Source organism: Notolepis coatsorum, assembly GCF_963971535.1.
Source record: "Notolepis coatsorum genome assembly, chromosome: 5".
Classification (NCBI taxonomy): Eukaryota; Metazoa; Chordata; class Actinopteri; order Aulopiformes; family Paralepididae; genus Notolepis; species Notolepis coatsorum.
The window spans coordinates 93,957,955-93,975,479 of record NC_140169.1 but is presented as its reverse complement, the minus strand read 5'-3'; the positions used below and the strand labels follow the sequence as shown (position 1 = coordinate 93,975,479).

General features: G+C 41.9%; 1 protein-coding gene across 1 annotated transcript in view; it reads right to left on the bottom strand.

The window, feature by feature from the left end:
- The window catches only part of scara3 (scavenger receptor class A, member 3), a 134,630-nt gene extending 118,270 nt beyond the window's left edge, over positions 1–16,360 (bottom strand). Inside the window, exon 1 of the mRNA XM_084314825.1 lies at positions 15,677–16,360. Within this exon, the coding sequence (XP_084170951.1) occupies positions 15,677–15,683 (7 nt within the window). The 5' untranslated portion in view covers positions 15,684–16,360. The remainder of the gene's footprint in view (positions 1–15,676) is intronic.
- Between the last annotated feature and the right edge of the window lie 1,165 nt (positions 16,361–17,525).

The following is a 17,525-nucleotide window of genomic DNA, read 5'->3' as shown; positions in this document are numbered from 1 at the left end:
ATTCATCGACTATAAAGCTAATGAGACTAGTTTTGTTACTGACTTTGGTCAGGAAGCTCCTCCACTGCCTGTGATACCTTGCAACTCATGACCAGTATCTTCACCCCGTAGAGATCTTTCACTGTTCTTGATAGAGTTCTCCTTGTATGTGTCAAACACAACATCTATTCTGCTACTCTGACTGCCTTCCCTCAGAGCCATACCCAGAACTGTTGTGGCAACATCTCTGAAAGTAACTTGATCACCTTTCACTCTTTGGACCAAGTTCATTCCATCAACCACTGTAGCAGAGTTCCCTGTGAGTTGCTCTGCTACTGCTACATTTTGCTGCAAAGTCGTGGCCAAAGTCGCTTTATTGGTCTTTCTCAGCAATCCGTCTGGCGTGGACAGGGCCCAGGGCAATGGCCCAAGGGGATGAGAAAGGATATCCTCTGTAGACTGTGCCCTTGTGCCATCACTATGATGCGTCCAAACAAAGACCTGTCTGCTTTTAAGATGATTGCCCTCCCACTTGATTTAACTTATTTCTTCTTGCACATATCACTGAATGTTTTCAGCCTGTTCGTTTTCATTGGGTCATGGAATTTATTTGCTGGTGGGTCTTTCTCCAGTCTCTCATCCTTGAAGATTGCATAGCATTGCTCACCAATCTCATATGCATTCATCAGGTCGGAGGCAATCTCCTTGGGGGCTGTCTTTGCTGTAGAGATTCTAATGAGGTCCCGCTTCTCTGCAAATGGGTTGACCCATTCCTGTATGAGGCTAACCACTGCTGAAACTGCTTCCTCATCTTTCTGGATTCTTGGCCGCTGTAGCTCCGCATGACAAACCTCTGATTTGTTACCTTGCACCATCTCCCTTAACTGTCCCAGGAATTCACTGCGGTGCTCAGCTGTTATGTAGTGGCGCTTGACAGCTCTGGCATTCAGGTTGAACCGTGTTGTGCCTCCAGGAGTCTGTGTGTCTTTGTTAACTGTGACTTCAGTAGCCTGGTCCACAGGGATCCGTCCAAAGGGGTTGTTACTTGACAGCTGCACTGAGAATTGGCCTGCCTTGAAGGCCTCATACACAGAAGGATGCTTCTCTGGGAGGTTTGTCATCTGAGCAAAGTAAGGGGACAGGTACCTGGCATAATGTATCTTATCATAGGCAAAGCACCATGGGATCATGCTTCTTATAGCATGGAGGTGCAACTCCCAGTCCCCCTCCCGAGAGGCACGCAGAAGGCCAAGTCTTACGTCCTCTACCATGTCAATGTATGACATCCAGAATGCAGAAAGCTCTCCATTGTTGTGACGGAGGTGTTCCAGAAAGTCTGTCCACAGGGTTATCAGCTCAGCTAAAAGAGGACTTTGCAGCAGATTGTTCGCCGTCTGTTGGTTCAAGTCACTGGCCATGTCTTTCACATTGTCCAAGAGTGATTTTATCATCCCACTCTTCTCTCGAATGCTGTCCTCAACCCACGGTGTGAACTCTGCCCATGCGAGTCTCATCAGTGCTTCATAGATGTACTTGTGGACCCTGACAGGTTATAGTGTTTACCATCAAGGACTCCATTGACCGAACCCTCTGCGACAATTCCAGCCTCTATGCATTTGTCTTTTAGACCAGCATCCCGAAATCGCTTTCCTAGGATGGCTAAGGCATTACATATGGTATGGAATGTCCCCATTCTGAGAAGAATGTTGGAGAAGCACTCTTTGTGCTTCCAGGCTATTTCAGTGGCTTTCGCCTAGAGTGCTTGATCCATGACTACCACAATTGTTTCTAGATGCAGTTCCTTCCTGATTATCTCTGATTGATTCAGGATTTCAAACACTGTGGTCAACTGTGTGGCTGGTAAATTGATGGTTGGCAGATACCCAACTATATCTTGTGAGATTGGTTCTTGGTCCCTGGTGCTGATATTAAAACCAGTCCAGCTTGGGATTGTCTGATTCTCTTTATCTGTTTTCCTTGCAAGTGCCCACACCAGGTTCTTCTTGCAGGCAAGAAGAGCAGCTTCCTTGGTTTCCTGGACACAGTGTTCCCTGGTTGGGAGAGGCTGTGGGCCCACACGCGCACCTGCCACATATACTCCCAGTGCTTGGTCCTCAATGGTGACCGATCTCTGCTTCAGTTTCTCAATGTGTGGAAGCTCAGCTCTTGGCAGTTGTGGTCCATAGACATTGGCCTGTACAACTATGCCATTGACTCTATGTGATGTGCCCTTTCCAGTGAGTTTCCTCAAGTCTATCGATATTGTCCCATGCAAGATTGGTAAAGACATGAGGCTTGATGGATGCTGGAAGTACAACTCTCTGGTTTGAGGCTGTTGCTAGCTTTTGGAGACACAGAGCAGTGTCATTCTCTTCAAGTTGGGAGTAAGAGACTCCATGCCCAAGCCTGTTCAGTGTTTGGATGAGCTCAGTGTTACCCGTCAATGTTTTTACTGCATAAGGAAGAAGAAGGTGCTTTGGTGGTTTGTGTTGACCACATGTCACAGCATATATTATGTCCTGACTAAATGACTGAACCAGAGCATTGACTCTGTGTTTGAGTTTTGGTGTCAGGATTTCCAGTGAGCAGTCCAACAAGAAGCCGTTCTAGTTGTTCTGGTATGGACATATGAGCATATCTATCTTTCACATCAGATGGGTGGAAGGGCCAGGGAGTCACAGTAATTTCCTGTCTAATGATTGATCTGATATATGATGAAGTTTGATCTATGATCTTGTTGAGATTGGTTGACTTGGCCCTCCAAACTTTGAGCTCCCTCTGTAGAGTTTGATTTTCCAAGACAATGTCCCTTAAGGATACACTTTTAGGAACCATCAACAATTTTCCTTTGTCATCTGCAAATATATCTACTGAATTGCCCAGCTCAGATTCAAGTTTCCTACGAATGTGATTCCTTGTAGAATCTTGCCTGAGTGTAACTCCACCAGATAGCATGAAAGATTCAAGTTTCGTGACCAAAGAAGTGACTTGTACAATCATCTTGTTGGGTATGATATCAGTTCTGATATAATTGAAAAGGTCTTTATAGGCTTCCCTTTCAATCCTTTTATACAGTTCATCACTATCTGTTTCTTCATCATTCTCTTTGTACTCAGGTGCCTTTTTCTTCATTCTGGTGTAATCCTTATAGCATGCACGATGATAGTGCGCCTCTGCAGCTACTATGTCTCTGCTTGTTACTGCTAGAATCTTTTCATCTCCATTTTGGGTTGCACATTCTCGTAGTGTTTGGTCAGCTCTGAGTTGTAAAGCTTGTACAGCTTTTCACGCACCTGGGAGCCCTTTAGAACCTTCTTCATCCTATCACAAAAAATGCAGATTTTATCATACACTCTTGCTTCTGATGAAGATCTCCTCCTTGGCCTTTTTGATGTATCACCAGCTTCATCAGTAATGCTGTCTTTGACTTTCCTTTTCAGAGTATCTAAGTCTCTCTTCATGGTGAATAGGCTTCAGCATTTTCCGTGATAGTAGATTCTTGGGACTTCTTTTTCTCCAAGTTCTTGCGCAACATCTAAAATAGGGGCATACTTTCTCACTTTGGCTGCTTCAAGTAATGTTTCCCAGGATGTATAGTCTTGAGGACTAACTAAATGGTCATCATCTTCTTTTGATGTGTCCTGGTGTATGATACACTGTTTCATAGAATCTCTGTGTGTATGGCTCTCCATTCTGATGCAAATTGATTCAGCTACTCCAGATCTAAATCTACTCTACTCGTCTCTCTCACCACAGTACATGAAACAAAAAAAACTAAAAATAATAATCACTAACATTGCTGATGAAAAAATCACCTGTGTGTTTACGTTCAAGTTGAATAACCTCTTAACCTGCACAGTAACAGCTTAACCTCTTAACCCGCACAGTAACATGTTAACACATGATTAATTGATTAAAATGTTCTTTACGCTTTCTCCTAGGATCACGATCGTCCATGCTTGCTGAAAGAAGGCTCTAATGCAGTCCACTTTAGATGATGTTAGAACAGTGGTTGGCTTATAGACATCCAATCAAATGTTTGTTCATATGGGTGGGTGGAGTCAGATGACAATAATTATAGATCTAGACAGCCTTGAAAAGTCATGTCCATGGATCAAATGGGATATCTTTATAAATTGTATCATAAATGTTGTATTTTTAGTGTATTTTCATCACATCCAGAGTTAGATTTGTAGTCAAGGAGTAGGAGAACACATACAGTTGCATTATTATCCATGGAATATTGGTTATAATGGTCATATTGCCTTTTAAATTAAGATTATGTACCAGGTTAGGGTAAAAATATGATGTTTTCCTTCATTGTATCTCCATTTACTCTGGAATGGTAATAGATGTGGGTTTACTTACACTGGATTCATATGTCCTAGCTTGTTACCTATCAAAGGAGACCAGAAACATGCATATAGGCCTTATGGTTCAGGAGCTATCATGATTAATTTGGGGCATGTAATTTCGGACAGGAGGCCTGAAAAATATGCTTGGTAGTGTTATAAAACATGTGATAGCACACATTTGGAGGCAACTGCTGCATTGCTATCACATATGTTCTAGAAGCAGGGGTGTATACCTTCCCAAAAATCACTATGAAAGTTAGTCCCCCAAGATGGTAGCCGCGGCCCAAATTTGGGGCACTGGCTCACGGCCTATATTGGCTTCTGCTCGTATCAACACAGAGGCAGTCTGCTCTAGTCTAGAGCGGACCTCCATGAGCTACCGTTACTGTTTAAACAATGACCCAGTCAACTATTCACTTTTAGTTTAATACATGACGAGGCATTGTCTAACGGTATCTAGCTGGCTAGCTACTGATAGCTGCTGATATCAACAAATGCTCCAGCAATAGTTGACTCGAGTGCATAATACCTCCGTTCCCTCGTTAGCTAGCTCACGTTAGCTAGCTCACGTTAGATCTATATGTCCCAGTAAACTAAATTGTCTTAACGTTATCTAGCGGGCTAGCAGTAGCTACAGATAGCTCCTGATATCAATGTCTTATAACATTGATTCAATGCGTATTCTAGCTGAGGGCTTGATGAATGTGATTTGACCAAAGAACCGTAACATTATACCAATAGGTCCAGCTGCAGCGCCGGAGAATCCTTGCATGCTGAATGTAGAGTATTAGTATAGGGTCTAGCTGCAGCGCCGGAGAATCCTTGCTGGAGCTGGAGGCTACTCAATTATACACACAGACAGTGGAGCTGTTTGCAGATAGCGAGCATTTTGACGTATTGCGTGGTGGCGATGTCTCGCAGATAATACAACTACAAGTATGATTATATAATATATATTTTATTTAAAAAAAAGATTTATATAAAATATATATATATTTTTTTTTTAATCAAAACAAATTTGGCAGGTAAGAAATATGCTTGGTGGGTAGATTCTTCCCATCTACCCGCCACTGGCCGGTGAGTCAAAAAGTAAATTTCGCTCCGTGTGTGTGTGTGTGTGTGTGTGTGTGTGTGTGTGTGTGTGTGTGTGTGTGTGTGTGTGTGTGTGTGTGTGTGTGTGTGTGTGTGTGTGTGTGTGTGTGTGTGTGTGTGTGTGTGTGTATGTGTGTGTGTGTGTGTGTGTGTGTGTGTGTGTGTGCACCCCCTGTCTCTAGACGAGCAGTCTGTCCCCTCTCTGTAGCCCCACCCCCCCTTTATCGAATCACTGGACTTACTGATTATTATCACTATTATTAGTCAAAGAATGACAGTTTCAATTGGAAATAGCTAATTGAATGAAGTGAAAGTGGACTGACTCCTTCCCTCCCTGCCTGTGCGAAAAATGAACTATAGTATTCCTGTATTTTCTTTTGTATGCCCCAAATACTATAGTAATACTGTTAGTATACAGTAGTAAGTCCCAGGTCAACCGGTCACAGGAAACAAATGTTGTCCAGAGATTCAAGTGTTTCACTGCATAATGTCAGAGACATATCTTATACAGTCAAGTGTTCCACTGCATAATGTCCAGACATGTCTTATACAGTCAAGAGTTCCACTGCATAATGTCCAGACATGTCTTATACAGTCAAGAGTTCCACTGCATAATGTCAGAGACATGTCTTATACAGTCAAGAGTTCCACTGCATAATGTCAGAGACATGTCTTATACAGTCAAGAGTTCCACTGCATAATGTCCAGACATGTCTTATACAGTCAAGAGTTCCACTGCATAATGTCCAGACATGTCTTATACAGTCAAGAGTTCCACTGCATAATGTCAGAGACATGTGTTATACAGTCAAGTGTTTCACTGCATAATGTCAGAGACATGTGTTATACAGTCAAGAGTTCCACTGCATAATGTCAGAGACATATCTTATACAGTCAAGAGTTCCACTGCATAATGTCCAGACATATCTTATACAGTCAAGAGTTCCACTGCATAATGTCCAGACATATCTTATACAGTCAAGAGTTCCACTGCATAATGTCAGAGACATGTCTTATACCAGGGTCCCCAAACTACGGCCCACGGGCCGGATCCGGCCCGCCTCCACATTTGGCCCGGCCCCCTAGAGCCCTGGAGCAAAAAAAATAAAAGTTATAAATTAAAGAAAAAAGAACAAATTTTATTTTTTAAAGATGACAGCATCCCCATTGTCTGTGCTGAATGTTTGTTAGTGTTTGATATTTTTTGTTGGTTTTGAGTACTTTTAAACAGTAAGTAGTAGTTTTCATTTGATCCTATAATTTTTTCATTCACCGATTTGTGGACTTTTTTTTAGTGTCTTGAAAGGCACCTTATAAATAAAATGCACGGCACAACAGAAAGTTAATGTTCAATGGACTTTTTTTCTGTGAAGAACCCAGAGAGGGTTATTTGGTGATTATTTATTTCATAAATAGTGTTATTATATATTTCCTGGCTTTATCTTTTCTGTGAAGAACCCAGAGAGGGTTATTTGGTGATTATTTATTTCATAAATAGTGTTATTTATTTCATTAATAGTGTTATTATTTATGTCCTGGCTTTTTTTTCTGTGAAGATCCCGGAAATGGTTAATATTTGGTTATGTGTGGCTTTCTGGAAAACAATAAATGTTTACGTTTAGGCACCCCTGCGATCGTCACACTTTTTCTGTTACAAACTGACCCCGGCCCCCACCAGAGAAGGGAAACGTTATGTGGCCCTCACAGGAAAAAGTTTGGGGACCCCTGTCTTATACAGTCAAGTGTTCGACTGCATAACATGTTTTTGGGACAGGGTTGAGCACGCAGGTGGTCAGCTGTGGATTATGTGGTTGTGGGAATGGAAATGCTGGTGTGTGAGCTCAAGTTTTCTGTTACATTAGATAATATGAACACAGGTGCCTTTGCAGGAAAGGAGCAAAAAAGAAACCGTGTTTGACTAAATCTAATAAAAACAAACATGTCTAAGTGTCCGTGAGGTCTTTCGGTGGGAGTATGACGCCGTGGCAAAGGGAGAATCATTATATTAATGTGTGATTTGGTCCAAATGTACACTCCTGACTTGGATTGGGGAAATGGCAGATTGTTATCCAAGTAGGAAGACTATAGGCCATGTCCTATTTTGATACCTGGTTCTTTGTTTTTGAATGGTACAGTTCACTAGCCTAGCAAGTTAGCTATTCTTGATTAAAAAGAAATAACCACACTAGTCGGCTCTGCTCAAGGTTAAGGAAGTAAAAATTACACAGCGGCAAGCCACATCTTCACTTGACTGTGTAAAATAAATATAATATAACTGTGATTACATGTGTTTTACAGTAATAGTAGTCAGCTCTGACCTTGACACATTCTTTTCCACTGGCCTTCCCAGCAGACATGTTAAGTCCATTAGCTGTCTTTTGGTCACTGGGCGTCCACACAACGGCCCCAAAAAGGGGTCAAAATGAACGTTATTTTTAACGTCAGGATTTAAACCAATGTTGATTCAACCCGCGTTGTTCACTGAGCTAAAATGAGGATTTCAAATGCAGGCTAAGAATACAGCTGCTTCGAAAATTGGTAAGCACACTCCTAACAGCGTCTTCAAATCATTAGGTGGTAAGCACACTTCTTTTAAAATTATCTTTATGAGCGTTTTACAGCTTTTTTTCTGGCCACGAAGGACCAATAGAGGAGAGAGGTAGAACGGGAGGAGAGGTAGGGAAGACATGCGGCAAATGGTCGCCGGGACTGGGGAACGAACCCGGGACGACCGCTTCGCGACTCAGCGCGCTATGTGGTGTGCTACTGGAGCGGCCCTGGTAAGCACACTTCTAACAGCGTCTTCAAAGCTTCAGGTGGTAAGCACACTTCTAACAGCGTCTTCAAAGCTTCAGGTGAAGCACACTTCTAACAGCATCTTCAAATCTTCAAGTGGTAAGCACACTTCTAACAGCATCTTCAAATCTTCAAGTGGTAAGCACACTTCTAACAATGTCTTCAAAGCTTCAGGTGGTAAGCACACTCCTAACAGCGTCTTCAAAGCTTCAGGTTAGAGATGCCCCGATCACATTTTTTGCCACCGATACCGATCACCGATCTTCTATGAGCCATATCGGCCGATACACTGCTGATACCGATCGTTTTTGGTTTTGTTACTTATTACTCTTACTGTCATGCACTTGTCCTAATATACTAACCTACATTGTAGCACCAACATTGTAACCAACATTGTTACTCAGCTGATAGAGTTGTGCCCTTCCTGATGACTTGTCGTACAGAACTTGTAAGTCGCTTTGAATAAAAGAGTCAGCTAAATGACTAAATGTAAATACCCATTGTTCAATTAATAAACTGTATGCCTCACTGTGTGGAAGAGACTGGGATCATTATTTTGTGCAAGGCAACATCAGGCTTGACTTAAAACATTACTTTCCTAAGTTAGTGAAACTAAATCTAACAAATTAACACATGGATATAGATTTACTAAATTGTTATTCCTTATTTTATTTTTTATTATATTATATATTAAAAAAAAGATTACCGATACCCGATCCAGCTATTTTAGTCAATATCGGCCGATACCGATCGCTGGCCGATCGATCGGGGCATCCGTACTTCAGGTGGTAAGCACACTCCTAACAGCGTGAAGCCTTCCAACGTCATAATTGACATTTGGGTTAAGTCATGTCAAAATATTTGTTATTTTATTTGTTTCTTTTCTTAATTGTTTCTGCTTTGTTTGTTCATACTGTAATGTTATTTGTTCATTTGTGATTTTTTTTGTTCATTGCAATTTCATATTTAAAAATGAATTACATGCTTTACAAGTGCGGTATTACTATCCTTGGGTAGTTGCCTCTCTGACACCACCTACTGAATACCCAGAGTAGGAGATGAGCCATGAAGTTTATGTATGTCTGTAAATGCTGTATAATGTGGATGCCTGTACATGAGTAAGGTGAGTAACCTACATGCCATTACTGCTTTTTATCTATTGACCCATTATAGCTACTTTATTATCTTGAAATAATATAACAACCACCAGTTACTATGGCATTGTTTATCATAGCATACAATGTGTCTATGCCTGTAGCTAAATGGTGAAAAACAGGGACCAAAATAAACATTTGCCAGCCAGACAATGAAAAATAGCTTTTTAGTATATCTCCATATGTTATTATCTGTTATCTCTCCACTCAAAAGCTATGTTAGTGCTTGTGCCAACACAGGAGATAAGATTATAAAAAAAGGCAAAGAGTAGTTACTTATATTTCGAACGTGATTCATTCATTCATTGTGCACTAGTTAGATGACATTATGCGCATGTTATGACTTTGAACCTCTGCCATTTCCACTGCAAAGATGGCATAACTAATGCTAATGCCTATTACTAGGCAACTTGGGCACAGAGGAGATTGCAGCAATATATGGCAAAAGAGTATGCAGGGAACATTTGGTCTGTTGCGATCGCGAAGATCTGATAGATCTGAGAAACGTGTCCTTCCGTGTTCTAGTGAGACACTGGAATGTCTAGAGACCTTTTTTACACACCAGCGGACTCATTTGTCTAATCTTCACGGGTCTTTAAACCAATGGTGGAAATGCAGAGAACAGTGGGCTGAAGGAAGAGTTCCATGAAATGTAGTCCCAGGGCCAAAATGTTCCAGGTAACTTGGGTCGAAATGGGGCTACTGTTGAACACTAGGAGCTGCCCAGTACAACCAGTCTGATGCTGTGGCCACTGGAGCAGTTGGTGGGTTAAATGCCTTGCTCAGGGGCACTTCCAAGAGTGAGTATTGAGGGAGGGGAAAGTGTTATTCACTTCCCGTCCAGATTCGTTGACTCCGGGACTCTGCGCTCCCAAACCATTTTAACGAGAACAAAGCTCCACCAAAGAGAGGAGAGCGGGTGGGAATCCTGACCACAACTCATAAAAGCCTCGAGTGTCCCCCCCCCCCTTCCAAAGCCCTCCACTAGTCCTAACATTTCAGATGCCCTCAGACTAGGAATGTGTGGTCTCGTTACAACGCCGTAAACGCCCAGAATGTGTTGTACCCCAGAGAGCAGAACGACGATTATGGCGGAGCCGTTACGAGTGGATGTTCTCTTGTTGTGGTACGACGGTGAAATGAGAGATGTTGTTGGGGACCCGTGGGTGGGGCGGGGAAGCATGAAGGCGTCTTGTTTTCTCGTGAGGTAAAAATCTTGTTTGGACAGTGAGGCAAAGATGGCAAGGGAAGGCTGGTTGGGACCTATGGCGCTGCAAGGTCAAAGGTTGTGTATTCGCTTCCTCTAATGATCACAATTGTGTGGGAGGATATATATACCTCCCTGTTTTCTTCTTTCTAGATTTTCTTTGTTCTGAAATCAAATTATTCTTTCCGTTTGGAGATTTTTGAGTATTTAACCAAAAGGCGATGGGTGCGCTTGTATTCACATAATGGGCTCGGTTGGTCAATACGTGGACTTAGGACTTGGGTGCTGGGAGGGTAAATTTTAACGTGCGTGTTTGCACTAGGGATGGGTACCGAGTACCGATTCACGTGAGATCCACCGGTGCCACATTTCGGTAATGCAGAAAATTAAAGTTTGTATATTTTTTAAGTCCGATGACATCAACGTTTCGTTTACCGCGAAACGAAACCTATGGAGTGTGCCGCACGTTCCCGTCAACGCTCACGCGCACAATACACGCTTACCTAGGATTTGACTTGATTCAACAACAACAAAGCAGTTGTTCAGCATCTTCAGATATATTTATATTTATTTGTATTTAAAGATATGTGTGTGTGTTACAGTGTGTATATATATACGTATATATTAACTAATTGTTCTAAATAAATATTAATGATAATAAATTATTTTAAGTTCGGACACATTTTTACAACTAAGGTAGGTAGATTACATTTTTAGAGACTAAAGTACAGAAAAAAGGTACCGTTGGGTACCGGTATCGATTCACAGGTACCAGTACCGGTATCGGTTCAAATGTGAATGGTACAGTTTGCACATACAGCCGCTCCGATCAATGTGCAGTTAACTTCAGCACTGGGTTGCACCAGCTAGCTATGTACTGTATGTGTAAGTCATCTCCTAAGTTAAAGTGTAATGTCGACACTAGAGGCTTAGTAAGTACTAGTTAGTTTGTAACTAAATCAGCTGCTAAAATTGGTTGCACCCTGATAATTTAGGACACAACATAATTAGTTTGGAGGTAAAGGCATAACTAAGAAAAGTGGCCAATCAACGATCAAAGATAGGATTCCGTCATCGTGGTTAGCTTCAGCTTTCTGGCTGCCATGAGCCACTTGGCATCGTAGCACATCATAGTAAGCTAGATCATATTGAAATATCATATCAATAAATTAGTTCTCAGCGGCTGGGTGGCGCAGCGGTCTAAGCGCTCGTCACCAACGCGAGAGACACCGGTATTGAATCTGGCTGTCAGCGTTGCCTCCGGCTTGGGCCGGCCGTCATACTGACTCAATTGGCAGAGTCAGCGGGAGGGAAGTCGATGGGTGGTAATCTGGTCGTTGTAAACAGCGACTCCTACAGGTCGGTCAGGGTGCCTGCACAGCAAGGACAGGAGATGGCGAGGGTAGTGTGAGCCTCCCACACGTTACACCTTGCCAATGAGAGTCCACGCTGGCAGGTGAAAAGATGTGGCTGGCTGACTCTGCATGTATCGGAGGGGACATGCGATAGTATCTATCAACCCTCCCTACAACCGACCAGTGGGGGGCACATGCGAGCAACGATCAAGACAGGGGAGGGGGGAATTGGCACGACTAAATTGGGATGGGAGAAAAACACAGAAAGAGGAGAAAAAAAGTGGATAAAAAAATAAAATGTGTTCTCTACAAGGGATCGGCATAGATTTTGGAATATTTGCTAAATTATAAAAAAGCGAATAGTTTATACAAATATTGTTTTGTCTCAAAAAATATATTTCCCCTTGTTTTACACTGTGTGTGTAGTGTAGTGTATTGAGAGGGACCCTATTAAGTGTTACAACACTGAACTGCATGCTGGGTACAGCTCACTAGCTGATTGGGCGTACATGTCACATGACCAGAAATGACCTGGCCAATCAGATTCCAAATCGCCGAACTGCGTTGTAGAAAGCATACAAGCAGCCAGGTAATCTAACAGTCTGTTACTGTAACAGCTGGGAGAACAGAAAAGAAACGTGAAGAAAGAGACCCGGGGATGTTACATGGTAGCAACGTTTTGTATGTCTGCCATGTTGTTTGCCAAGTTCACACATTTCAAGCATCAGTGATGTAACTTTCAGAATTAATGCTTTTGGTCCAAAAAAAATGATCTAGCTAGCAATGACAGCAGCCAGCTTTGATTGATTGATTAATTGATTGATTGATTGATTGATTGATTGATTGATTGATTGATTGATTGATTGATTGAAAATTGTATTAACAGATTGCAGAATGGGTACGATACAGTACGGCTCAATACACACAATTGTTAAGGGAATGCAGACCAGAGAAAGACTTTCGTCTTGTTTACATCAGGGTCCCCCATTTTCAATTCATCATAACAGACATACATGACATACAGATAGACAGTACTGCTACATCTATACATTTATGACATACCAGATTTAGAAATACAGTACTGCTTGTGATACAAAAAGAGTTTAAAAATAAGAGTTTACATTTTAGTTTTGCCCATCCCTAGTCTCTTACTGTGGAGACTAGGATTACGTTGTGCAGCAGAACTGCTCGACCATCAGGGAGTATAATTCTGTGACATTGTATGATTTACACCTACCCTAGGGCATGTGTAACTATTTAGTTGTTACTTAGAGTTATGTTGTAACCTATCTACTACATGGTGCTTTTATTTTAGTAATGTGTAAATCACAACTTACAAAGAATCTCCGTTATAACTAGACTAAGTTTGAACTCACACACAGCTGGTGCCACGGGCTGTGGGAGTCCAGTGCATCATGCGTGAAAGAGGCTTAACTCCTTCCCTAGCCTGCTCTCTTTATCTCTTCCATATGCCAGCCACACACCTGCTTTCCTGCCCTTGCCCCCCCCCCCCCCCCCCCCAGACCCCTCGACCCCTCCTCTTTCCTGTTTCCTCCCAGTAGCTCCAGGAATGTGTGAGGCAGCATGTTTTGTTCTGTTCTGGTCCGGCTGAGCTCTGGGTGCACTGCTCCGCTGGAGCGCGGTCCAAACACAGACCACATCAGCAGACTTCCCACTGCGGTGGTCGCGCCACTAGTAACGTGTTACAGTAATAATATTACTTTTCCCCCAGTAACGGGTATAGTGTAACTAATTACTACCTCAAATCTATATATCTATCCATCTCTATCGATCTACCTACATACTGTATCTATTTATATATCTATCTATCTATCTATCTATCTATCTATCTATCTATCTATCTATCTATCTATCTATCTATCTATCTATCTATCAGATCAGAAAATAATAATAATAATAATAATAATAATAATAATAATAATAATAATAATAATAATAATAATAATAATAATAATAATAATAATAATAATAATAATAATAATAATAATAATAATAATAATGTAAACAACCTATCTCATCCATCACATTGTGGTCCCATTAGGTGTAATATCTTCAAAGCCCATAATTCATGTGTAATACTCCTGTTGGCGCTGAGAGCCTGTCCCATCTTTCTGAGTTCTGTGTTCTCCGCAGTAAATACTTCAACACTTCATAACATCTCCTCAAGCCATGGGGCCACATGTGTGTGTGTGTGTGTGTGTGTGTGTGTGTGTGTGTGTGTGTGTGTGTGTGTGTGTGTGTGTGTGTGTGTGTGTGTGTGTGTGTCTCTCTCTCTCTCTCTCTCTCTCTCTCTCTCTCTCTCTCTTTCTCTTCAAAGCCAGCCGCGGCTCTTATTTCATGGCATGTTGAGGAAAAAGCTCAGATTCAAATGTTATCCTTTCTGTCTTGGTTCATGTGAACTCCTTTAAAGTGGCCTTTAAGCAAAACCATCACTGACTGGCGAGTGGCGAGTCTGGGAAGCTTCAGTTTTTTATGAAATACATGCCTGTGTCCGCAGATTTACACACACATACATACACACACAGTACACACACACATATGCACACCCACACACACTCATCTCATGTACACACACATTTCAAATATGACTAGTGGAAGTCTCATGTCCAAGATCAACAAACCAACATTTCTTCTGCGGACTCAGACCTCTGGGTCTTAAAAAACGAGTTGTCTGCACATTTGGGTGCCACTGCCAGCGGTCGCTTTAAACGTGCATGCAGCTACATACTAACTAACATGGACGCCATCAGATTGGCATTATTACTCAGTAGTACTCATTTATATATATACTCCAGCTTAATCACTTGTAGAGTGTATATTGCACTTTACCTTTACCTTTGCACTCTGGTTAGACGCCGACTTTTTATCGTTTCACTGTATACGTACGATGACAATACATTTGAATCTAATCTAGATATAATTTACATCATATCATAATTTACAATGACCACAATAAACTCTATATAATAGTCTCTGCTGGGACACCAGAGCATGGAAACACTGTATCTGATGTCACTGGTGGGTTTTGCCATCCAAGTGTCAACTCATTTCCATTGTTATATTGGCAGCATTTAGGTTTACCCGTGTGCACTGGGATAGTTGATTTGGGGATACAAAGATGGGACACCTTATCTCAACTCAAGACCAAGATATTGATAACCCAAGATATAGCTAGTATCCCACACACTGCAGTGATTGTGTAAACTTGCTCAACATTCTGGAATGATGTTTGAATGACAAAGACGGCAGCAGAAATACTTTACAGTATTTTGACAGTCCCCTCTTTGCGCGAAATGGTCAAACTCGTCAACTTTTATCGGACAGTTTAGTGTGCACTGTGCAGACTTCTCTTTGGTTCACACATGGCCTAAAAAAAAACTCATTTTTACCAGAGCCTTGTCTTCATGTTGTGTCGTGCTGTGTCTTTGCTAAGTTGTATGCCTCACTGTAGACCTTCTGGGTGTTTTTCTTTGTATTGTTTGAAATGTATTTTGTAGTTGGATGTTGTATGCGCCTATTGCACTTTGATACTTGTTTGAATGAAAAGCATTAGCCTACTTTACAAATAAAAAGTGTTATTATTATTATTACTACTACACTACTACTACACACTGTTGGCACACCCATCATTCAAAGAGGTTCAACTGCAGCCTCCAGTGAGAAGCTCCCCTGACTGACGAGGAACAGAGAGAAAAGACCATGCTGACCGTACAGTACCTTTCATGGTTCTTGCTTCCCGCAATCCTGTTTGTTGGGAAATAACTCGTTCTCCGGACAACAGCTTGTTGTTGATGATGATGATGATGTCGTTGTTGGTGTTGTAGTAGTTGTTTTATTAGCAGTAGTAGTAGTAGTAGTAGTAGTAGTAGTAGTAGTAGTAGTAGTAGTAGTAGTAGTAGTAGTAGTAGTAGTAGTAGTCATCCCCCCCCAAACAGCATTGTAGTGCAGGAGTTGAGTGATAAAAGAAAGAAAGAAAAAAACTACAAAAGCATGGTCAAGAGATCATCAAGGTCAAAAAGCATCAACATTTCCCCCTCAACAAATACTGTGGGTTCACCCTGCGCAGCTCCGAGTGATTTCAATATATCACCAACTTCAGATTGGTTTTATAATAATTGCATTAATTCAATCCAGGGGAGCTACAGTACAGCGGGGTTGAAGTAGATCCAGGCGTTGAAGAGTCTTGAGAGGCTGCAGAACCGCGTCCCAGAAGATCTGTGATGTTCTCTTCTCCTCCTCCTCCTCTCCTGCTGCTGTCAAGAGTCTCTCCTCCAGAGCCAGAGAGGAAACCATAAAAGGAGGACAAACACCATGTGCTGCAGACGTAGAGAGAGAGGGGGAGAGAGAAGCCCCCTTTTTTTCTTCTTTTTTTTACTCAGCCTGTTCAAGCCTCAAGTTTCTTCTGCCTCGCCGTTCTGTATGAAAGGTACGAACGCGGAATGGGGGGAGAGGGGTTTGTCTGTGCGGAGTGCGGACTGTAGAGAGAGGGGCGTTACTGTAAGTGGGCGCAACTTATATTATAATAACTTGACGTTGTCCAAATCACACAACCAGCCGGAGACGTCAGACCTTCGATCACCACGCCTCTATTTTGTGCGCGGCACGCCCCCTTTTTTTGTTTTTGTTAGGGTGTTTTATTAAACTACAACTTTAGCAAAACAATTATTTCCACAGATAGTAGGTATGTGAAATTAATTAAAAGAATGATACATTTGCATGCTAATAATACCTATTAGGTTTTAATTAGTTATTCATCCACAACAATCATTGTCAGATGAGCAATTCTAGGTTAAACTGGTCCTGGATTTGAACTAAGTGGAACACACACACACACACACACGCACACACACACACACACACACACACACACACACACACACACATCTCTCACCTCAGCATCACTCTCTACCACCGCTTTCACTTATCTTGCATAAAAATCATTTCCACAGATTTGATTTCAGAATAGGTATGATGGTATAGTATAGGTATTTCCAAATAGGTATGATGAATTAGCAAATTCACTTGGATATAACCAAATAATACCAAGGCTTGAGTCGAGTGAAAACGGATGACTGACAAAGCTTTTAAAAGCTAAAGTAAATAAAAACACAAGGCACAACTGCTAAATATTGCATTATCCTCCAATGGTCCACGATTGATGCATTTCTATTAAATAAAAAGATGATGTCGGTGCAGATAATGCTGTGTGCGTTTGTTTGAAAAGTCGAGATATTTGTGTTAGACAGAGGTGCGCTTGATTTGTATCACAGGCCAGTTGAATTGCAGTGGGCCACAATGAACTGATAAGTGAATTCAGTCTGGGGGCCGGATGAAAATACCAGACAGGCCTTGATACATGTGGGATAGTAAGGGACACAGAGAGAGAGGGGGGGGGAGAAGGAGAGAGAGGGATGTAGAGAGTAAGAGAGGGGGGAAAGGGAAAGAGGGCGAGGGAGGGATAGATAGCGAGAGGGGGTGAGAGGGAGGGAGAGAGGAGGGAGAGGGGGTGAGAGGGAGGGAGAGAGAGAGAGAGGGGAGGGAGAAGGAGAGAGAGGGAAATGGAGAG